This window comes from Anguilla rostrata, chromosome 9, assembly GCF_018555375.3.
Source record: "Anguilla rostrata isolate EN2019 chromosome 9, ASM1855537v3, whole genome shotgun sequence".
Lineage (NCBI taxonomy): Eukaryota > Metazoa > Chordata > Actinopteri > Anguilliformes > Anguillidae > Anguilla > Anguilla rostrata.
This window is the reverse complement of record NC_057941.1, coordinates 27,432,215-27,456,294: the sequence shown is the minus strand read 5'-3', so window position 1 is coordinate 27,456,294 and position 24,080 is coordinate 27,432,215. Positions and strand designations below refer to the sequence as shown.

The 24,080-nt window shown below is 46.8% G+C and overlaps 1 protein-coding gene across 1 annotated transcript; it reads left to right on the top strand.

The window, feature by feature from the left end:
- The first annotated feature begins 1,066 nt into the window (after window positions 1-1,066).
- LOC135263450 (ceramide synthase-like) lies at window positions 1,067-21,616 on the top strand. Its single transcript, XM_064351476.1, has 5 exons — window positions 1,067-1,819; window positions 6,116-6,199; window positions 10,582-10,801; window positions 12,003-12,098; window positions 14,277-21,616. The coding sequence occupies exons 1-5, from the start codon at window positions 1,698-1,700 to the stop codon at window positions 14,574-14,576; spliced, it is 822 nt and encodes a 273-aa protein (XP_064207546.1). The 5' UTR covers window positions 1,067-1,697; the 3' UTR covers window positions 14,577-21,616.
- The last annotated feature ends 2,464 nt before the right edge of the window (window positions 21,617-24,080 follow it).

The window sequence follows — 24,080 nt, the reverse complement described above, 5'->3', positions numbered from 1 at the left end:
GCTAAGGGATTTGAGTGTGCTGTGAAGTTTAGGTAGCAAACAACAAGGCTGAATCCTTCTGACGTAATTTACATAGCGACTATATGCTCAGATCGCCTAGTTTCACTCACTACGGCCAAGCGGAATCGATAAGGTTTCAGAAAATATATAACTTTTAAAGATTTAATTCATTCTTCTACTGGGACTTTTGCCGTTTATAGAGGGTGTGACAGAAAATTTCGGTGCCGCTGACTATAATCGAATGTTTTTCACATTTACCGTTCGATTGACCAAGTACCATTCAAAGTACATTTTTATGGGTTAGTACTGTCAGATTGTGCTAGCTACTTCACATTAACCCTGTACAGCGATCAATAAAAGCTAACAGCACAGTACCACTTAATTCTAGTAACTTCTATCACCACTGTAATTAACTAAAAAAAGGTAGCAAACGACCTTTTCTGTGAGAAATGTATTGTCAAGCTCACGCGCATACACTGCTGGCGACATTCTAAAGCTTCGTTTTGCCCTCCCTAGATATAGTTTATTAGCATTTTCACATTCTCACACAAGAATGCACACACAGCTCCCTCAAATATCTTCCAAATCTACTACTTGTCCTGAAAGAGAAACAAGAGATTGATTTGTGTTATATTGCTTGAGCCATATAAGTCAATTTAGGGTGTGTGCGCTCTAGTCCCAAGATTAATTACGGACAGGCACGGGATTAATATGCGCGCAGGTTTGTGAATATGTATACGATTATATTTATATGTAAAAAAAAAAACAAAAAAAAACAGAACTGCCAATGTTGACATGAAGTACTAAATTATGCAGAGCACAAATACTAAGTCACAAGTACAATTTTCAAAGTAGCACTGACTGCAGCCATATTGCGTATAATTACGTATAATTACCTAGATCAAACATTTATTATATGAGTATTTACTTCCTGACCATCGTACTAGACATTAGGCGAGATAATTCCAATGTGGAAATCAAAAGATGTGTGTGGTCCGCTTGTCCCTAGAGGGAGCTCTCCAGAAAATACGACGGACTCTCTTGTTAAGTTAAAAATGTTATTTTGTTTGCATCTCTTATCTTATCAGTCCGGAGCAGGAGTTACGAACGCTAGAGGAGCAGTCTATGTTGTCGAGTTGCTGATGAGCGCATCTAAAGCGGAAGGCTTTTTCTAGCGTACATCGTCCCCGGACAGTCATAGCGGATGGCATCGCACCACTAGCAGTATGCTAACGATAGCTTTCCAGCTGGTCTAACTAGTTTGCAGATTGATGGTCACTACAATAGGCATGCATACGTTTTCCTAAGTCTGGTGGGGGCGGTTGAGCCGATTTGTTTTTGGTTTTAGCAAAATGATGTGGAGTTAGCCATTTAGCTAGCAAGCTGGCTAGCTACCTGCATTACGCCAGGAGAGAAGAGTAATCAATCGCCGGATACCTTCACCGCCGGTTTTGTACACGCAGAGGGCTGCTGCTGAGGCAGGGAAAACGTAACATAGCGGTTGCCGGTACATGGACCAGCAAGCGGAGCACTAATGCTGCCTACAACTTAAACTGAAAATCCCAGCCACCGGTAGTAGCAAAAGCGCGGTGTATGAAGTTTTTTTTTGCCGGCCTCCACCTCAGTCCGTATTCTAGGTATTAACTACCAACCGAATACCTAACGTTAGCAAATTAAAGAACGAACACAACGCAGGGATGTTGCATGTCTTGTCTTGCGGCGTTGTGCTTTTTCCCGGACTATTTTTCGTCTTCAGGAAACTACTACCGTCCATTTTCAAACAGTGGACTGATGCCGACGTGGTTCTGGTCAGCGAGAGGTAATTCTGTTTATTTATTTAATTTAGGTAACCTTATGAATATACTTGCTAGCTTTTCAACCAAGACGCGCACAAGCTTTGGTGAGTAGTTACCATTGCTAATAAGATATAGCTAGTTTCAAACAGTAGCTATGTGTACGTCCTGCGAACTTATCTAATAATATTTAAATTAATTTGTATGTTGGTTAACTACAAGTATAGTAAAAGTATTACAGCTAGTATAGTAGCGAGGTAAGTATTTTATCTATGGCTTTGGAAGCTTCTCAAAACAGTTAATGACTGTCTTTTGTTTTACTGTGCAAGAAAATGATGCTAGTTTTGTGGCACGGAATTTTTATTCCGTAGGTGGCTAGCAAGCTAGCCTTTAGTTTGCTCTAGTGTAGTTAGCTGACTAGCAAGCTACCGAGCCTTAAGCAGATATCGGCAATTGCACATGTGTGGATGCTGCGCTCAGTATCGTCCTTGTGTATAATCTTCCTAAGTCCGAGCAGTGCTCTTATGCAATGCAAAGTGCTGAAGTTCACAAAGCTGGAAAGCTTGGCCTTAATCGCACTCTTACGTTTATGAAAGCAGTAGCGCTGATAACGGTAAACCAGAGTCCTGACTCATTTGCTGGGGTGACAATGTCGACTAATGTCACCTCGCGAGTGGCTAATAACTATCAATTTGTTTGCAATATACTCGAACCATCGTCCCTTGCATAGAAGTGGTTCCTGGCCCATATCCTAGCCGGGGTAGCTAGAGGTGATGGTAGGTTACAATCGATATCGATTCTTTAAATACCGAATTACACGTGTTTCTGTAATGCTGATCATATACATTGTGCTTTTAAATCAATCGGTATTCTTTCTATTTGAAGGAGCTGCTAGCTTCTCTTCCCGACGGAAGTTGCGCGTGAGCAGCAATAATAAGGAATTGTGTTAAGGGTCGGCAGATTAGCTACGCCGTATGAACTCAAGACCGAGTTCATGATTGTTGCAATACTGCATCGCTCCATTCCAGTAATAAGAAGTTTGAACATTCTGGCTTCTAAAGTCAAATCTGAATAGCCTACTCTCAGTATGAACATGATGTTCTGTTTTGTTAACCCATGAGTGCAAGGACATGCGAATGAGCTCTTTTCAGAATATCACTGAGTGGTGTTATTTTCTGTTGGGCACTGTCATACGTCATGAATATTTGGTGAAAGCCACGGGGTGTGCTGGTTTTCGTTGTTATACGGCACATAAATGATCAATTACTGCAGCTGGTTTCAGTTAACTCGTCTCTCCTGGTCTTTTTGTTATGCATTGGCGGCAGGTTTTACCCTGTAGCTCTCCATGTCATTGATTAAGGAGCCCTTTCCATAGAATAAAACATGATTTTCTCTCTTTGTTCATTACAAATTATTTCCGTTCTTAATTTTTTTTTTTTGCAATTTGACTAGTGAACATCATGTTTGAACATTTTACCAATTGGTGAGGAATGTGTTGGTGTTATCACAATCCCTTACCCATAATCACCTACTTTGGTCGCATATTAATAGGTTTAACTGGGATAGGCCACTAACAGGACACCAATCGAGGATGATAAGGAGTTCATGATATCCTCCAGCACTCCCATCTACTGCCTGTCCTTTTTTAAATATCTTATTCCCTGAACTTTGTGTTACATTTGACACATTTACTGTTTCAGTCCTCTCGTGTAAGGTTAGCCGCTCTGCCTAAAGAAACACAGTTGTGAACATACTGTGTTCTCAGGTGCAAAGATTGCAGGTGACACACTGGGAAGATTTGGATTAGCAGCCAGCTGACCTTCAGCCAATCACTGTGTTTCTGCTGTGGAGAGCAAAATCATTTGGTGTGTCCAAACTAGCCAGTGATTGACAGCTCGTCATAGTTATGCCCCTTAATGGCGATAGGGAACCCTCACTCCTCGTCATTAGTTGGCAGGCCAGTGCTGTATTCTGCAGTATTGGAAAAAATTGTCTCATAAGGCGGGGGGTGGGAGCGAGGTTCTCCTCTCGCCAAACCAAATCGGTCTGCTTGAAGGGTGCCACCATTTTAACCCTCGCTCTCCCAAGTTATCTTTTTGATTGGCATTTCATTCCCCTCCCCCATTTGTCGCCACTCACTCCCGTTTGACATTCCCTGTGCAACCCTCAGCACCAGGTTACTATAGGCGAATTACACAGCCCATTAACCAACGGCGGAAAACACGCATGGGAGATAAGTGAATTAAATGCGCTTCAGCTGTAATTAAATAGGATGAAACAGAAGTAGGTGTACTTGAGGCAAGCGGTGGAAAAAAAACCCAAGGTTATTCTAAAATACGGAAAGGGCTAAAAGAAAAACAAAAGTGCACCAAAAGCAACCCCCCCCCCCCCCCCCCCGTTTCCCCTCTTTTTTTCCCTCATCCAAAAGAGCAGTAGCAAAAACAAAGAGTGGATTGTGCAGATCTGGGTCTTGTGACAGGGTTAGGCCCAGGAAGGCAGTGGCCCATGTGGATGTTTGTGCAACGTGTGTGTGTGTGTGTGTGTGTGTGTGGCGAGCGGTGCTGGTTTGTGTGTTCCTGAATGGTTCTTTGTGTGTGTGCGTGCGTGAATTTGTTTGTATATTTGTGTATATGAATGCATACATGTGTTTTGTGTGTGCTGTGTGAGTGTTTTGTGTGTGCTGTGTATATGTGTGTGCTTTGAGAGTGTGTGTGTGTGTGGTGTGTATGTGTTTTGCATGTGTATATGGGGGGGGGGGGTAGTGTAATCCATGGCTTGGCTCAGGCCTGAACTCTGCGATAGGTTTGTGTGTCACATGACCACTCCTGCCCTGCAGTATGAACGTCTCTGTCCCCTCTTGCCTGGACTGAATATCCCTGTACACACACGCACACAATCTCTTCATACGAGTGATTTGCTATGTAGGCCTACTGTTTCTCTGCTCCATTTAGTACACTAAAATTCTATTCATGATAAATAGATGGGGAAGTTTTAAGGACAAAATAAAGGGCACCTCTAATTTATTCTAGGAATTTTGTGCTTGGGAAAGTGAGGGTATTGATGACTTGTTGTTTCTGGCATTTACAAACAGTATTGTTTGGGTAATTCGTGAACTCTCGTGCAGTTTTGTGAATTTGAGGTTAAGTTGTTTTTTGTGAATTTTGGACCCAAACTGACAGCTAGGAGATTGAAGAGGTCAGCTAGGACTCCATTTCCCTCCATTTGTACCTCATTCTTGTATCCATCTGTTGAGTGCAATGTCATGCAGGTGAATCCCTTTAGGACTGGATCATACAGAGCTCTGACCGAGAGATCATCAGATATTTGAATTCCACTTGCTCCATAAGAACATCTGTTGAAAAACAGCCATTTTTTTCCCTGAGGTCCGTGGTACCTTTTAGACTAACTGTCATCTGTCCTATTTGTGTAACTTGGATATCTGTAATGATTTAAGGCCAAATCTTTAAAAAAAATTATTTTGCACTTTCATACAAGCGCAAGCATTGTTTTGTCTCGTCACCTTTTTTTATAATTAACTTATTATTCATAAGCAGTGTATGTTGCTTCATTCTACTAATTTTTTATATTATGTTTTAGTTCATCTTTATTTAACCAGGTAAAATCCCATTGAGATCGAAATCTCTTTTGCAAGGGGGACCTGATGTGCATACATGTGCTACAAATTCCCATTTTTAGGCTATGCCTAGATATTATTACCCATTTTGTATTTGCATGTTTGCATAGATGCTATCTTTAAAGTTGACATATTTGCAGAAGCCCATGACTACTTAACAGATTTTTTAACATAACAAATTTATAGAATCACAAAAAGACCTCTTATGGGACAATGTTGCGGCTGTCTAAATAAAACTGGTAGTTTAATCCTGTAAATGTATAGTTAGGGAGTCTGTAATTTGCAGGGTATTTAATTGTGGTCTGTATCCTGTGGGGAAAACATACGAGTGTCTCTCAAGAAGCATGTTGTTAGCAAGTGGCCATGCATTCTTAAAAACCTGCTTCTCACCAAAGGTGTTGGAACATCGAGTTTATTCCCGTTCATTCACAGGCAGTTGTAAACAAGAATGGGTTGGGTATCTTTCCACAGCCTCACAATTGGTAGCGTCAGCTAGAAAAACTGTTTGCGGGCTAATTATTCAGAAAATTCATGCACCTTTGTGTCTAACATGTCGTCCGATGTCGGTTAATATGCAATGTTTTCAGCTCTGGCGGTCCTGCTCACCCACTCCCCTTCTCACCTGTTGTTGGTCTCCTGTTCTGTCCCCCTCTCTCCCTCCTTCTCTCTCTCCCTCCCTCACACGCAGGTTGGTGTCATTCATCCATGCTGTCATGGCCACCACGGCCGGGTTCATCGTGGTGTCCTCCTGCGACAACGTGATAACCGACAGGTAGGCGGCCGTCTCCCATGATGCTCTTTGCCCCCCCCCCCCCCTCCGTCACCAGGAGGCCTCTTGGGGGTGATCTGCACTTCAGGCAGCTTTCCTCCGCACGCCTCCCCTTTAAGAAAATCCCCTGGGATGTCTGCTGACGCCTCTCAGGGACTCTGGCTTAGAGGGGAAATGTGAAGCAGAGGCCCAGCCAGCCAGCTGCAGTCTCCTCTCTCTCTTCTCCTCCTCACCTGTTTTTCTTCTGTTCTTTTTATTTATGTATTTATTTGTTCTCTTAAAAAGAACAATAGTCCCTCTCTTTTTTGTGCCCCCGAGTAATTTATTACGGGAAAATGACACCGGTTAGACTCCGTCCGTCAGTGTGTTTCTGTAATAAACGACTTGGCAGCGTAACGGCGTGTGCGGCTGTCTTTCTCTTTTCATGACTGCTCCCCGTCAGCCGGCGCATCGCTGTGTTTTCGGCGGTGCGTCCTCCTCCTCTATCACTTTGTGTTCTTTTCCCATGATGCTCTGCTCTCATCCAGCCCCGGGGAAACAGCTGTGCCCCTCCGTCTCCAGATCACAGGCTGGGGGGTTTATTACCACCTGTGCCCTGGGGTCTGGAGGGCGTCACATGTCCTAATTGCGTAACCCGTCATAGTAATTTTCCAGATCCGGTTCCTGCTCAGTGCTCCTCGTTGCCCATGAGGGATTTTACGATGCTGGACTCATGGGGGGAGGGGGGGGGTAGAAGGGAGGGCAAGGGCAAAATACATAGAAACAGAGTTCTTATTAAACCACACCTCCTTCAGAGATGCCCTTATTAGAAAACAAAATTAAGCAAAATTAACCACTAATCTAGCACAGTGGACTTCCTGCTAGCTAACTAGGCAAGTAATGTCTTGAAAGCTGGTCAGTCAGTGTTTCATCATATGGCTCTAGCCAGCTAGTAACAGTTCCACAGCAGTATCTAAATTTAAAAAAGAGAAGTGCAGTCTTTATCTTCAAATGCAGAGAAGAGGCCCACATGGGTGGAGATTTAAGGGGGGCGGGGGGGCTTGCCCCCTCAACGGCTGAAAGATGTCACAAAGAGAATCCTAGAATACCTGCACAAATGAAACTATCGCACTATATATTACTATATACACCACTAATGCAAATCTCCAGGCCACTAACTGATAACTGACTATCAGTAGAAATAAATGTACTGTTGTTACTACGGAATGCAACCATCTGGTGTACACACCCCATGACAAGCTCACACACAGTTGTGTTTTCTTTATTTTGAAAACTCTACCGCTCTGTCATCGGGAGCCGATCAAAAATGGATATCCGCCTCTTTTTAAAGAAAAACTAAAATGCACTGCTCCGGTAAACTAATCTAATGGACATGCAGTGAGTAGGCCCGTAGCTTTCTTTTTGTGTTGTCTTGGAAATGTGTGGAGTGGTTTTGAATAGTGCAAGCCTGAACTTTGGATGTGTTCGGGTGTGGTGCGCGTTTTTAAACGACGACTTGTGGTGTATGGTTTAATGGCATGAGGTGTTTTAGTGTGGGTAGGGTAGGGTAGTGCTATGGTTGCGAGTTGGTAGGCGTAGCATACTCTCATCCTTCCTTGGTCTGCAAAGTAGCTTCACCTATAGTGCTGTTGCAAGCCAGCTAAAGATAGCTGGCATCACAGTTGTAGTGTAACTAGCTACAGTCACTCACGGAGACATCAGTTTATCTCCTCAGACCACGTGTCAATCACACCCCGATCCCCGTTAATTCTCCTCCTTGCCTGGTCCCGGTCCCTCAGACGTCCACCGGACTCAAAGTTTGTACGGTTTTGGTAACTGTCCCATTATAGGGACTCCCTTATGCTATGCCACTTCCTGTTCTTTCATCTTCATCAAGGTTTTGAGGTGGGCGTGGCTAATGACATTACAAACACCAGTTGTTTGTGGTGTCAGATCTTCAAAGCACATGAAATAGGCTATTATTGTTACATCCTTTTCCTACACATTATTTCTCTAGGGGTGCTAACCTAGAAATAGCATTTTAAAATGTGAGACCGCAGTATAGCATAGTAGTTAGTGATCTGGGCTTCAAACACGCAAAGGTTGTTGTAGGTTTGATTACCAGCTGGGGTTCTTAACTGGAAGCCTTCAGTAAGCTGTCCAGATGTACATGTAAGTAAATACATTATAAATAGACTATATGTAAAAATGTCACCTGACAAGAGCGTCTGTTGCATGCCTAAATGTAAATGTCTGGCAAGCGTTCGGGCCGTAGATGATCTGGTCCTCTTGATTCATTTATTTTGATTATTGCGAGTCTCTCAGTTGTTGTGTTTTAGAAATGAACTGGAGGAGGACCTAGTGGGCAGGAACAGCTGAGGGCATAGAACCTGGACCGGCACATTGTGCGCGGAAAGGTGCCTGGGCGCGCGCTGTGTGTTTAACCGACAGTAACCACAGACAAATGGCGCTGATATTTTTATTCCTTTGTGAATAGAGGTGACCGTCAGGAGTGGGAACCAGCGTGCCATCTGGCCTCATTTTTAATATTGATATTATCTGTTAAGTTGTGTTCCAGACAGGCTTTTAGTGACTCTTACACAATGCTGTGTGTAATAGTCCCGAAACCTGATTTTGGGTGCTCGCTGTATGCGTCGACTTTATCAGACGGCTCAACATTCATTCTGAATGTGCTATTTGGTCGGTTTGTGCTTATTATTATTTTTAATATCTGCCCCTTATACAAGTTCTGCAGAGCCATGTCAGGCTCAGTTAGTTGTTGAATTAGTTTCTTTGCAGGCCGTTGAACGTCTGATCACTCAATGAAGTTGGATAGGTGCCTGCATTACAAATGTGTTTGTGGCTCACATCACATTAATAGGTTACTGTGTCCTGCTAGTGTAACAAACACAAACTCCATAGCCTATTTGTAACGCAGGGGCTCTCCAGTGCATTCCTGTAATGTGGCAAATGACACACTTATGTAGAGGTTACATCTGTGATTGATTGATTAATTTATAGGCAGACCAGGTTAACTCAGTGGGGTCTTAATTCTTGACAATGTGGATACCTTGTTACCACCACTAAAGTGTTTGTAGGAAATAGAGAGTTGAGACGGCCAAATGAGACGACCCAGCTTGGTGTTAACAGCTTTAATGGAAGAAGTTTGAAAAGGCTCCTGTTTTCAGTGGCCTCAATTGAGCAAGCGGTCAGTTATCACAGGAAACCACATACTTTGGAGTGAGTTTGAGGACCCCTACTCTACTGGAAAAGGCCGAAGGGCCAGTAAGGGTAAGGAGATGTGGAGGTCAGTGCAGTGCTCCGTTAACGACTCAGTCCAGCCTAATTAACTGAGCGATCTGCTAGAATGAGCAGGGGAGGACCCGCTGGATGCCAGGACTGGATTGGAGAAACAGCGGTATCCTGTAAGTCACGCCCAGCTTGCGGTTGGCTGTCATACAGGAAAGGCCCCGGCCGAGCCCCCTCCGTCGCCCGCCGGCCAGGCCGCCCGCCGCCGCCCGCCGGCCAGGCCCTGCCCCACCCCACCCCGCCCCGCCCTCATCAGTCAGAGCAGCCGCCCTAACGCAGAGGTGTGAAGGGAGCGGCCGGCTGGCGCTAGGCTAACGAGGGAGACCGTGCCGCAGCGCTGCCATTCTTCACATACTTGTTGAACTAACTCCTGGAAGCAGCCTGCTTTTTATTAGCGCACCTGGCTGTTACCTCTCACAGGCTTAATTGCTCTTGGAGGGCAGTTGTCACGAGGGCCCTAGTTTAGGACGTAGCCGCCTGTGTAAATGCAGAAATGGTCACACAGGAGCGTTCCACGTGAATTCAGATGCAAAACTCCCTTGATGTCTCCGGTCTTCCTGAAATTTTCTATGAAGGAAGGACATTCGACTACCAATCTAGTGAAACGATTAAAAAGGCCGTTTTGGGATATTTTTGGGAGCTCATTGACATTTTGAGCCTTGTATGAAATGCAAGCAATTTAAATGTTTCATTTTATGTTTTCTTGTTAAGCAAGCCAGCTGAGGCCTTCTCCATAGCTTCTTTACACAAATGGTATATCCTTCTATACTGTGTGCCAAATGTGGTCTTGCGGTATCACTAAGATGTCTTCAATATGAGAAGGAGCGCGGTGGTGAAGATGGATGGAGGAAGCTCACTTTCACTTAAAGCCTCCATTTCCTGTTTTCTCTGTCGAATGAATCCCCGTCTGTACTCTGGTGCTGGCCTGTCTGGATCAACAGAAGCAGTTACTTTCATTTGTGCATGTGTGTCTAGCGTTGCCTTTTAGTAGTCTCAAAGTCTAAGACCCCCAACGTAAAATAATTGCCACTCTTTGTTGTCTGTTTAACTGTGGTCTCAAATAAAGAATGAATATAATTATTTCTCCTTTGTTACAGGCACTGGCTGGCCACCTACTTTGTGGTGTGGTTCGGGGTCCCCTACATGACGTACGACATTTATGCCATGTATCTGAGCCATTATTACCGCTTCCGGGTCAAGGGTCACGAGGAGTACAAGAAGCACTCCCTCCAAACGGTGAATTCGTTTGTGCGCCGGGAGTCCCTGCTGGTCCTTCACCACATCGCCCTGCTGACCATCCTTCTGCCAATCACGCTGGTGAGAGCGCGGGGGACACACCCACCCGTTCAGGCCCCTTCACCTGTCCACACTCCACATTCTCTACCAGCTGACAAATCTACCTGCTGTTCAGAACAGAGCCAGCAAGATAACCATCAGCTTTACTGGCCTAGCTGAAAAGACGTGTGCACGCGTGCGCACACGTACACACATATACTCTCACATACGCTAACGCACAAACGCCCTCTCACACGCATGCACACACACACACACACACACACACACACACACTCTCTCACACACACACCAACACGCAAATATTCTCTCACACAGGGACAAACGGATACATGCACATTTCACTCACACACGAATGCACGCATATACTCTCACATACACAAACACAAAAACGCCCTCCCACACGCATGCACACACGTATACATGCACTAGTGCACACACACACTCTCGCGCACAGACCGATCCGTTAAATGTCCCCCCGCAGAAGGCAGGTGTATTGGAAACCCGGCCTGTTGTTTTGTGTAGCTGTTGACAGTGATATGATATCCCCTTACAAACCCATTCATTATTTAGCTCCAGCTGCAGGACTGATACTCCACCCTGCCGTCCCCACCCCCTCTCCCTTTCCCGCACACACCTTTGTGTTGGTAGCAGTCGTGGGGGGGGAGTGTCTGTTACACGATGGCCTGCAGCTTAAGCTTCATGGCCTCCTTTTGTCTTATTTTTTAATCATGATGCAAAGCTATTATTTTTTTTTTTTTTGTGTCATTTGTATTTGCAATCAATTTAGTTAATGCCAGAAGAGATAAACTCCTACACGGTCTTAGTGTTTGTGAATTGCGCATTCAGTATTGCTAATAGGCAGTTTTGGCTAACCTTTAATTTTAGAGACAAAAATTCAAGGGCTTTATTCGCATTGTTTGTTTTGTCTTGCCTGTGATGCGGCTGCCTAAGATCGGTTCAGCTGTTTGTTCATCCTTGCTCTGGGGAATATAATCCAGTGAAACCTTTTTTTAAAATGTGAGGTTTGTAAGCACTAGCAGTGCGCTGGAGGGAGTTTATCTTTATGACTCTGAAAGGTGATCCTGTCTTCCATTTCTACATTTAAAATCGCGTACCACAGAGCACACAGAGAACACAGGTGTTATGATTCCGTGACCTCTATCCTCCTGCTCCAGGTTGTGTTGCAGGCTCCCAATCTAAAGTGCGTGTCTGTGTGTCTCAGTTTTTCAGGAAGGACCAGGGCGACTACTTCATCGGCTGCCTGTTCCTGACAGAGCTCAGCACTCCGTTCGTCTCTTTGGGGAAAATCCTCATCCAGGTAAGCCCCGCCCCCCCCCCCAGCCTGCGGATCCAGGTTTTCCCTCCCCCCTCCCCTCCCCTCCCAGAGAGTCATTTCAGATGGAGGGGAGGCGGGGCTCTGTCAAGCTGCACGGACTTATTCTTAACCGCTTAAGTTGCTGCGGCTGCTTTTTAATGTACTGACGAAATGCAGCTCTGCTCCAAAACTGCCTGTGGCTTTTCCAAGCTTCCATGCCTCTTTCCTACCACTGGCTCAACTTTCAGTGGTACGCTACTCTCTCTCTCTCTCTCTCTCTCTGTTTCTTGCCCTCTCACTCTCCCCCCCCCCTTCCCTCCTGCATTACCTTTGGGTTTGATAACTGAATGGTTATCGAACACCCATATCACTCATGTTAAAAGGTAATTTCATGAAATAATTAGAAAGTGTTTTGTGTCTACTCAGTTTCCCTTTGTCTAATATTACATTTTGTGTAAAGATCTGAAACCATTCGGTGTGGCAAATATGCAATAACAGAGGAAATCAGCAAGGGAGAAAATGACCTGTATGTGTTTTTGTATAGATTTTCTTGCACATTCCTTTAGGTTGACATGGTTTATTAAAAGATGTCAGAAGTCTCCATCTCCTCTCTCTGAATCTGTCTCTCTCACTCAGGCAATTTCTCTCATTCACCGCTTCACTCACTTGCACTCCTTTCATTTGCTCTCTCTCTTTTAGTCTCTCAGTCTCTCACCCTCTCTCTCAAGCTTTGTGGGGAACCCGGGCATTCATGGCATTGCCAGTGAGGAGCTGAATTGGCCGTAGAGACAGAAACAGAAATAGAAGCATGAGCAGTCAGTGGGCCTGCGCATAGTAGCGTGCCTGTGCTGCCCAGCAGGAGGAAATAAAGAGGCCGGCCTCATTGTCTGCTCCACTGTGGGGAGCCGAAATGGCCGACACAAGCAGTTCCATTGTCAATGTGCTGTGGAGATCTGTCTTTGGCCCGACTCTGTGCCAGATTCCCTACTCTCTCAATGTCAAACGAGAGAGAAGGGAAAAAATGCACCCTCATTTAGCGGCCTGTAAGCCTGCTGCAGCCCCAGTCCCTGGGCTTACCCACAGCTTGGCTGCCCTCTGCTGGTTGATTGAAGAAATGCTAGTACACTGCCTCTGTCCTCTCTTCCAAAGTGTATGTGCTTATACTGTATGTCTGTGTCTCTTATTCCTATTTTCAATTCAATATGCATAATTGAAATGAAATTGAGAAAGTAACTATTACCAAACGAGTACTGGAAATATTAATGAATATTTTGTAATTATTATAATAGCAGTGCTTGAAAGGAACAGTGATGATTTAATGATGAACTTAAATCAGGTCATTGATTGTCCCTCTGGCAGTGACAGGATGTCACGTAACTTGCAGTTTATTTTACGTGTCTGTGTCTCCCTCTCTCATTTTTCTCCCCTCTGTGTCTGCCTCTCTCTCTCTTTTTCCTTTCAATTTGAATGAGTTTGCTGAGTCAGCCTTTTGAGCCACGGGGCACACCGTGTTCTGCTTCATTGTGCTGTGTTAGGAGTCAGAGTGGGGGAGGACATATGGAAAGATGTTCATTGCTTGATCAATGATGGAAAGTTGGTTTTGCTGGAGAAAGTCAATGAGAGAGTTATGAGGGGGGCCTTGCACTGTTGGGGCCTATGACCTCAGTCAGCCATGAAAGGGTTCTGTGGACACGTGCATTTCCATGTTTCAGAGCTCACAAACGCTGATTATGAGATTTATATTTCTCTCGTCTTCTGGGGGGATGGGTGGGGCTATGGGCTTCATCCAATCCAGATGCTCTAATCGTTTATTATATTCCGCACTATGGATTTCACAGTCCACACGCACACGAATCATTTATTAGATCCTGCGCTCTGGATTTTACGATCCGCACGAGGTAATCATTTATTAAATGACCCTTGTTAGCTTGGCGGGCTGCCAATGGCGTGAATAGGCTTTTGCTTAATTTGGAGTTTGCTTTATCTGATGTTGTGAAGGGTCTCGGCGATGAGGCTTGAAACGCAGGAATCTGCACAGCCGCGGAACTCTGTCATGCCTGGAAATTGTGAGAAAAGGGGGAGGGGGGAAATTGGAGCATGAAAGTAGCTAAAAATATTTTTCAGCTGCTGAAGTGTGCTTGGTGAGTAACCCCCCCTCCCTCTTTCTCCCCCCCCCCCCAGCTGGGGCTGCAGGACTGCTGGCTCCACAAGGCGAACGGCATGATGGTGCTGCTGAGCTTCTTCGCGTGCCGCATCGCGCTCTTCCCCTACATGTACTTGGCGTACGGGCGGCACTACGGCATCCCCCTCTACAGCGTGCCCTTCCACCTGTCGCTGGCCTGTAACCTGGGCAACCTCTGCATCCTGGCCCCGCAGGTGTACTGGTTCGTGCTGCTGTGCCGGAAGGGCTACCGGCTGTACCAGCGGCAGGGCAAGGCGCCCGACTCTCCCTGCGTCACGGACAACGACAAGCGAGACTAGAGGACCCCGCCCCCAACACCGTCACCGCCACCGCCGCCACCACCGCCACCACCAATACTGCTGTCACTACTACTACTGCTGCTGTTACTACTGCTACCGTTACTACCTGCAGCTGCTACTGCTACCACGTCTACTACTCGAGCCCCTTACCGCTGATGCTCCTACTACCGATAGTTCCACTTCAGCCTCTTTCCACCTGCCCCCCTACCCACACCCACACCCACACCCACACCCACCCGTTTTAGGTCCTCCCTTCTGCTGCTCGAAGGTCGGGGGGGCCTGGAAGAGAGGCCAGCCGTGAAGGAAGCTGAAGCCGCGAGCTCTGAAGCAACGCACAAAGGAACGGCCACCGTCCGCTCGGCAGGCCAGCGCGCCCAGGCTTTCAGCTCAGCTGGAGGAGCTGGTGTTAATGGCATGTTATCGCTTGCAGTATTTGTTTTTTTATTATTGTTATTATTATTATTATTATTATTGTTTTTGGTTTCAGTTGAACTGGTTTTATTTTGATCTGTTCCTGTTCCGGTCCTTGTCTGTGCGGAGTTTGGAGAACCCGCTGTTGCCCGAACTTCATTCCGACGTCCCCTGGAGTGGACACGCTCGCCTCGCCCAGCCCGGCTCCATGTTCAGACACCGCGGGGGGAAAAGCCACCGCTGGCAGGACCGGCACATTTCAACCTGATGGAGAGCCATTTTTGCCTGGGTTTTTTTTTTAATTTTTTTTTTTTAAACAAGTCACCAGCATCGCTACGCAAACTTGCAAATGTGAGCGAACCTCCCCAACCATCGCCCCCTCCCCCTCCCCTCCCCCTCCGAGCACGCTCAGACTGGCCCCCGCGCTCTTCCTTATTTTAAGTCACGAAAGAGACCTGTGGGGTGAACCCTGCCCCCGTCACCTTCGCCACGCGGGACCCAGGAGCAAGCGTGGCCCCTGGCCCCTAACTTTCACAAGCACAGGACTCCTCTAGAGCGGCCCGGGGCCGGGCGCAGGGTTTCTACGGCGACGCTTGCGTGCGGCTCATGGGGGTGGGGGGGGCGGGGGCGGGGTGGGCTCTGTCAAAGCAATAAGATGTGCAGCGCCGAGTTTGACTTGTGGTCAGAAGCACCAAGCAGCAGGCAGGGTGACATTATGGCACAGTCCGACCCCCATGGAAGAGTTATCACAGGGCATTACTGTGGGGTGTGGGTGGGAGGAACAAAAAAAAGCAAAGAAAAAAAAACAAAAAAAACCCTTTTCAGCATGAAGCTGCAGGAGAACTACCAAACGGGCGCATGCAATTCTGCTTCAAAACGCACACACTGACACATATTTATATCATACTTCTAAAGAACAACATGTATATGTATTCAGAAATCTCCTTTTTTCCTCCTTTAGGGTTTTCCCCGTGGCGGGTGCGTGTAGTTTATGTCCCGCAGGAGGGTCGGGAGGACGGCGAGGCTCCCTGACCGGAGACGCACGGCCTCACCGTTATCCTTCAGAGCTCGTGGCTAGAGCCTCCTCTCACTTTTATTTTCTGACTTTAGCTGTGTGAATCTGTCTTCAGTTAGGTTCACAGCGCAAGACAAAAACGTGAGCGTTTTAAATGAACGGGTACTGTATATATGCGATGCAGTGTGTCTGGGCAGTTACCCAATTGGTGTTTTGACTCTGTACTCCACCTCACTGGATTTGAAATGAAATGATGAATATGAAGTTGAAGTGCAGATGAATATGAAGGTAGTCCGCTTTACTTTCAGAGCATTTACATCCATATCGGGTGATCTGTGTAGGAATTGCAGCCTTTTGAAGCAGTCCTCCTCATTTTAGGGGATCGTAAGTAATTGGAAAAATGTACGCAATCTGAAATAAAATCATCATATTCATTACTTTGTTGCAAGTTCTTTGCGGTCGATGACTGCCTGAAGTCTGCAACCCATAGACATCGCCCGATGCTGGGTATCTTCCCTGGTGATGCTCTACCGGGCCTGTGCTGCAGCCATCTTCAGTTCCTGTTTGTTTCTGTGGTTTTTTTTTTTGCCTTGAATTTGAAGTGAAACGCATGTTTACTTAGATTCAGGTCCGGTGATTGACTTAGCCAGTCAAGAACATTACACTTTTTGGCCCTGAGAAACTCCTTGGTTCCTTTACCAGTATGTTTGGGGCCATAGTCATCCACCACCGTGGTCTACTGGGTCGTTTGCTGTCACTGAGTCCTTGCTTGTCCAATTACTTTTGGTTTCCCTATACCCTTGGGTATAAAAAGGCCTGTAATTCCTACATGGACTGCCCCAATGCAGATGACCTCAAATTAAAGCTGACAGTCTAAACTTTAACCTCATTCCTCATTTTGTTTGAATTCCAATGTGCTGAAATACGGAGCCAAAACAACAGAATTTGTGTCACTGTCCCAACACTTCCAGACTGCGCTGAAGTTATTTTAGGAAGATGTTACTTGACGGAGTGGAAGCTCTTGAGCAGCTTCCCACAGCAGGCTCTCCCTGCTTTTAATGTGCACAGATGTAGCGGGGAAAGATGTAGGAGATATCAATACTTGATGCTGCGCATACCTATTACAAACACACACAACCCCCCTGTATGTTTCTTCTGCTTTTATCAATGAGTGGACCTGAAAGCATTGTGCCATTTTGCACACCAGCCCCGATTCTCTTACCTGTGTGTGTGTGTCTGTGTGCGCACGCACGTGTGTGTATGTGTGTTCCCAATCAATAGGCTGTGAAGGGGTGGAATTACCTTACTGGGTAGTAAGAACTGAGACAAACAGGAAGGGGGTAGCTTCTCAGATTTCTGTTATTGAGTTCTGTTTACTCTTAAGTATTTAACTGATTTTTTTTGTTTTGTTTAAATCTTTCATGTACAGATCAATCCTTGTTAGGGTTTGGGGGGTTTAAACATGAATACTGTCAGTAGTTTGTATAACAGTGGATCGGAGTCGTTTGGAACTACCAACACAATGATCGGAAACACTCTTGGCAGCAGGGGGAGCCGGCATCATGCTTCGTCACTTCCTGTTTTTCTATAAAACATTTTTCTCATGGACGCTCAGTGCTGCGTAGTGGACTTTCTCCTGAGGAACTGGGAAAAGATTACCTTGCGATCGGCCCCTGGATGATGAGGGCAAGACCACAGCTCCCTGGCCTTTCCCCAGCCACCCTCCTCCCAACCCTTCCCAGCATGCACTGTGCAGTAGAGCTCCCCTTGCCTAATTATTCACAGAGAGGTCAGCTATGCACTAATCTTGTCTTCTCGATGGATTGGGGGGGAGAATGATGTTAGAGTGAAACAGCACTAGTTGGGACTTTTCCTTTTTTTCTTTTCCTTTTTCTTGTTTTTGCATTTTGAACTGTAGCTCCATATCAATCTTTTCTTTGTTTTACAAGAAAGGTTTGCTGTTTTATTTGTCGATTAGTAGTGGCTCCTCGTCATGATCCTCCTCGTTGATCACACACGATGACTCGGGCTGCTGCCCTCGGTGGCTGCTGCCCTCGGCGGCTGCTGCCCTCGGAGGCTGCTGCCCTTGGTGGCTGCTGCCCTCGGCGGCTGCTGCCCTCGGAGGCTGCTGATCTCGGTGGCTGCTGCCCTCGGTGGCTGCTGATCTTGGTGGCTGCTGCCCTCGGAGGCTGCTGATCTCGGTGGCTGCTGCCCTTGGTGGCTGCTGCCCTCGGCGGCTGCTGCCCTCGGAGGCTGCTGATCTCGGTGGCTGCTGATCTTGGTGGCTGCTGATCTCGGCGGCTGCTGCCCTCGGAGGCTGCTGATCTCGGCGGCTGCTGCCCTCGGTGGCTGCTGCCCTCGGAGGCTGCTGATCTCGGTGGCTGCTGCCCTCGGAGGCTGCTGATCTCGGTGGCTGCTGCTCTCGGAGGCTGCTGCCCTCGGTGGCTGCTGCCCTCGGAGGCTGCTGATCTCGGTGGCTGCTGATCTCGGTGGCTGCTGATCGCTTTGCCGAGGCTCCGGCTCTCCAGAGCCCAGCTGAAGTGGCCGCAGTCGGGGAGAGAGTGATGACGGGGCTTCCAGCTGGCGGACTGGTGTCATTCGGTCAGTGCTGGAAACGGCTGATTGTTCGGTCTCTTTGTGTGTTTTTCTTTTTCTGGCCTGCTCACGCTCAGCACAGCCCAGCCCTCTCTGGGGCCGTCTGTCCTTTGTGTGCTATCAGCCGGGGGGGGGCTGTGCCTCGATGACGCCGGGCTTCCGGAAGCATCTGTAAGCGGCCGTCGTGATGGTAGAGCCCCCGCCGCTGAAACCGTTCCCTTAATTGCACGGCGCCCGCTTCTGGGGGTTGAGCGTTCCCGTTCCAGGGCTCTTCATTTGGCTGATTGGGCAGCGCTGGCATTAGAGAGGACAACCCACCAGCTTACAGAATCCACAACGGCCAGCTTTCCCTCATTTTCCTTTTATGCTTGCAGCCAGTGGGTAGCAGACCACTCAGAATAGTGGCGGTGTCTGGGATGTAGTGAAATACCAGTGGTGTTCATGTTTTTTGGCTGGACTGCAACCCAGCCCTACAAATGCGAATGTCTGTGACTGACTGACTTACTGACTGACTGACCGAGTGATGAAGTTACACCATTGGTCGGCCGAGTTATGAAGTTACACCATTGGTCGGCCGAGTTATGAAGTTACACCATTGGTCGGCTGAGTTATGAAGTTACACCATTGGTCGGCCGGATCACGTGCGTTAGGTCCAGCCATGTACCAGGTCTTGTTTTCTTATTCTTTTTGAAGTTTGCACTGATGTCTGAGTTGGTTTTTGTCAGGAGCAGCGAGGAAAGTGCAGGTGTCTGAACGCGCAGCTGCTGTCCCGTCGAGCTCAAGTCTTAAGGGCGGCCGTTCCGGCAGGAGTTTTATTCGCGGCTTCCTGACGCCTCTCGACGGGCCTCCCCCGCGCTCGTATTTATTTCGGCCGCGGCGTTGGCCGAAGCGTGAGCTCGATTCTTCCTCCCCCCGCCTCCTTCCTGACGCTCCTGATCCGCGGGTCGCGGGGGCAGGAAACGAGCGCTCCCGGCGTTTCGAGCGCGCGTGCGCGGTGCAGGAAGGAAGCCCGGGCCCGTCGCGCGCGCCTCTCTCTGCGGGTCGTGTGACTCTAGCCCCTCTGGGTCGCGACGCTGAGGCCAGAGCACAGCCCCCCTATCGCCTGTTCTGCGTTCCTCCTTTCCTGCATCGGGGGATCAGAACGCGACAGCATATCTCGATAATCAGCTTTTTAAAAAATTATTATTGCTATAATTTTTGTACATTAATATCTAAAGTCTTATGTTTCGATGTCTTTAAGAGGCATTCTTTTGTAGCTCAGGGTTTGGTAAAGATGTTGACATTTTATCTTTGATCTTAGTTTTATTTTAAAACGTACTGTGAGGTAATGAAAATATATCTGAAAAGCAGAAAATATCTGGAATAACACTTTGATCTGCTGCTGTTTGTTAGAAGGAGCTCATTCAGTTAAAACATGAAAACAAAAATAGAACTGGCATGGCTTACGATGGCAACCTGGCAGGTTGTTAGACCAAAGACTGCTCGGCACTTTAGTCAACAACATCAGAAACGCGAACCAGGATTCTCACATTTCGCACACCTCCCAACCCTGCCCCCCCCCCCCCACACACACTCCCGACCGCTCATGCTCACAGCCCTTGCCGTTCCCACCAACCTCCTTCCCTGCTAGCCTTAAGAAAAGCAGCACTTCCCTTTAAAGACCTGGAATTGTGGAACTGTTGGCTAGGTTGTGGCGTGCATGCCTTAGCGCACTGACTTTCTGTTCTGTTATCAGTCACTCCTCAGCCAGTCTGATGACTGCGGTGAGGAGGCATGTGCAGCATGTTTGCGGTTGCCGTGTAGTTGAAGGCCAGTGACGGGGGCGTGAGGGTGGTTTGAGGTGAGGTAGCCGGCGCATGGAGGCCAAAGGGTGTGCTTGTGGTGTGGGGGGAGGAGAGGGCAAACGAGTCTCAGAGTGTGTGTGTGTGAATGAGGGGGTTTAGCTCCAAGTACATGACCTAGGCTTCAGCTCGTAACCGTTGGTAACCCACTCTACTTTTGCCCCCCTTTGTTAATATGCATATCTTTTCATCAGGGCAAAATCCCCACCCCCTCCCAATCTGTACCCCCCATAGTAATGATCTGGGCATTTCTTAGAGAAGGAAAGCTGAGCAGAGGAGTGCAGTTTTGGATTGGGGGGGGGGGGGGGAGTCATAAGAAAAATGCAAACACTGTGTTGTCCAGATTGTATATGAACTCTGCATAATGAACCAAATTCATATACAGTGCCTTTTAAAATCGGTTTCCAATGGCGACGGCTTTGAGCGAATAAGACGTGGCAGGCGGTGTGGACGGGTTGTGGCTGTACTTACAGGTGGATAGGCCATACGGCGACACACAGGTCATGTGGGCATTTACAGCAGGACGCGCCAGTCCAACGGTGTGCTGTTGTCCTGCTGTCAGCGTGCATATTGCACACTTCAAATCTGTCATTGTGAAGGTGGATTCTTCCCTGGGGGGATGCGCGGGGGGGTTGGAGGGTTAAACATGTAAATATGCTCATGGAGCTCATCTTGTCGTCTCTTCTGTTCTCATACCACGTTCATTTATTTCTCTTGCTCTCGTTTCAAATTTGTGTGATGTGTGTTTTTGTTTTTGCTTCCCCCCTCCGTACGGCTGCACACCTCTGTTCTTTGTCCTGATGTCCATTGCTCTCCGTTCAGTCCTTCAGTCCCATCGCGTCTGTTACAAAATGTCCCCAGGACACAGAATTTTCTCTTAATTTAGAGAGCTATGCAGTGGACTCACTCGCAACCTTTAACACTTCCTGCCACTTATTATTTTTGATAACATTATGATTTTTTCATATATTATATATTTATATATCTACTTTGATATATACATATATATAGTTTTTTTGTTTGTAGTGTTCCCTTTTTGAAGAATTTCTTGCTAGATAAAGTGAATGAGTTCTTAATGTGACTAAAAAAATAACATGATTGAGAGGAATTTATTTTGTTGCAATTTGTGAATTCAGACACCCCTAAAAATAAAGTTGATTTGATGAATACTTTTAAAATGAGCGCTCAGGTTTTTTTGCTTACTTTGATTTGCTTACTCAACAGCTAACACACACCTGGCTGTTTACTGAGGAATTTCACACAGTGATTTCACGTGCTGCCTATGCACACACACACTCGCACACCCATTCACAATCATACATGCGCACACACACTTGTACTCACACTCCCACACACACGCTCACACTCACATATGCGCACGTACACGTACACACACTTGCACATGGACACACACTCACAGACTCATACTCTCACACACACTGTCCAGTCTGGTGTGTTCTTCACCTCGAAGTTAGGAAGAGCCTCTAGATCAGAAACTAGGAGCAAGTTATTTGCGTCCACCCACCCTTCTCTGTTGTGTCCATGGATATGCATTACATTACATTACATTATAGGCATTTAGCAGACGTCTATCCAGAGGGCTTACACAAATTTACAAGCACTTACATTGTATCCATTTATACAGCTGGATATATACTGAAGCAATGCAGGTTAAGTACCTTGCTCAAGGGTACAACGGCAGTGTCCTTACCCGGGATTCGAACCTGCGACCTTTCGGTTACAAGCGCAGTTCCTTACCCACTGTGCCACACTCCGTCCTCCACATATGCACAGTGCGCCCTCTGGTGGCTATCCATAGCGGCCGGTAGCTGCTATCCAGGAAAAGCAAGAGGGAAGCAGTACCTAAGGTAGCCTTGCATGCCAGGCAAATAAGCCTAAGGAAAGAAGTGCAGTTAATACAATAAACCCTCTCAGTTTTTGGGAGATGACCAGTATTTCCTACTAATCACATCAGCTCAATGCAAGGCTAGTCTACGGTGAAAGTGGTAATCCGAATTAAAATCTGAAACAATAGCAACAATAGTGTTTGAATAGCAAGAGGAGGCGTGTTTCAAATGCTTTTCTACGAACTTACCCCTGAAAGTCTGGCTGATCTAAACTCGCACATAACTGGCTAATCGCTGCTAATGATACAGTATTTGTGATCTGTTTGTAACAACATGCGCTCTGTTCTGCCAAAACATAACCTACGTAAGTACGGAGAACACGGACGGTTTGAGCTACACAAAGTTAATTTCATCGTTACGTTCTAAAATGTGTCACCTGCAATTTCTAACGCAAGCGCGAGCTGCAGTGTCAAGCATCACCGAAAGGGGCACTATAGTAGCCAACAACAGGATGAAGCCGTCTTCTTCTTAGGCCCGAAAAATACCCTACATAACAGGGGTGGCCAACCCAGGTCCTGGAGAGCCGCTGGCTTTTGTTTTTACTCGGCACTTAATTGATCAATTAAAGCAGTTGATTACATAGTTAACTCACCTCACCTGGTTTATTTTGTGTAAGTGGTTGTTGTATTTAAGGTCAAAACAAAAACCCGCAGACTCTGCGGCTCCCCAGGACCGGAGTTGTCCACCCCTGCTACATAAGTTCGCGAACACAAATGCTAATGACGGTCTGACGCACTGCAAACTCACGGCCCGGTTTGTACATACTCAACGTGCGTTTTTATGTCTCTGTGGAGGTAATGAACCCAAGTACTCAAGGGCCCATCCAGGACAGCTGTAAAAGACTGAATGGAATAAGATATTTGAGTTTTGGGACACATCCTACGGTAAGTGTTGAAAAGAAGCGGACATGTTTTTAAGACCGCAAGCTGCATTGATATGTGTTGACCATTAGGTGGCATCACTGACCCAGAGAACGTCCCAGATTCCGTGCTTTAATGTGCTGTGCATGGGCAGTAGAAGTAGAGGCCGCTATGGAACATGTAGTTTAATGCGAAGTTGTGCTCTAAGAGGCAGAGTACCATGCTGCACCCACCCGCCCACCCTGGCATGCCCCAGGGCGCCAGTGGTCCTGCCAGCCTCTCTCACGTGCCATTGTGTGTGAGAGGCAGGCACACAAACACACAGCTATGCGTTAGTGTTCCTCTAGTGCTGGAGCACACACACAGTGTGCTCGCTCTCTCTCTCTCTTTTCCTCTCGCTCGCTCTAAAACTAAAATTCAAAATCTTTCTACTCTGGCTTTTTATCCTGTTTTCCTTTCCTGTCTCTCTTTTGTTTCCCTATCTCTCCTCCACCCTAGGAAGTTACCAAGCCAAGCAATATATACTATGCCTGTCGTCACCATGGGGATGGCACTTTCACCCTGGCTACCTAGCATTTACATTAAAGCATTTTAAACAGACAAAGCAAAGCGAAACAGGTGAAAGGGATAGGTGGCTTTCTAAAAATGATTTCAGAATGCCTGAAAATCCTTGTTTCAGGGAAAAAAAACTTTTTTAGAAAAAAAATGACATCACAAGCAACCTTTACTGAAAGGAAAATATTGGAATCCTGCTAAGAAGGAATAGTCCATTTCACAGACAAAAAAAAAAGAGTATACGAACAAGGGTTTTTATTTTAAGTTTCCGAGTATTGACTTTTGGAGCAACGCGATTTACGGTACTTTACGGTGTATCC

Coding starts and splice junctions, on each gene's coding strand:
- LOC135263450 (XM_064351476.1), top strand. CDS start 1,698: ATGTTGCATGTCTTGTCTTGCGGCGTTGTGCTTTTTCCCGGACTATTT. Junction 1,820..6,115: donor GTGGTTCTGGTCAGCGAGAG/GTAATTCTGTTT, acceptor CCTCACACGCAG/GTTGGTGTCATTCATCCATG. Junction 10,802..12,002: donor TCCTTCTGCCAATCACGCTG/GTGAGAGCGCGG, acceptor TGTGTGTCTCAG/TTTTTCAGGAAGGACCAGGG.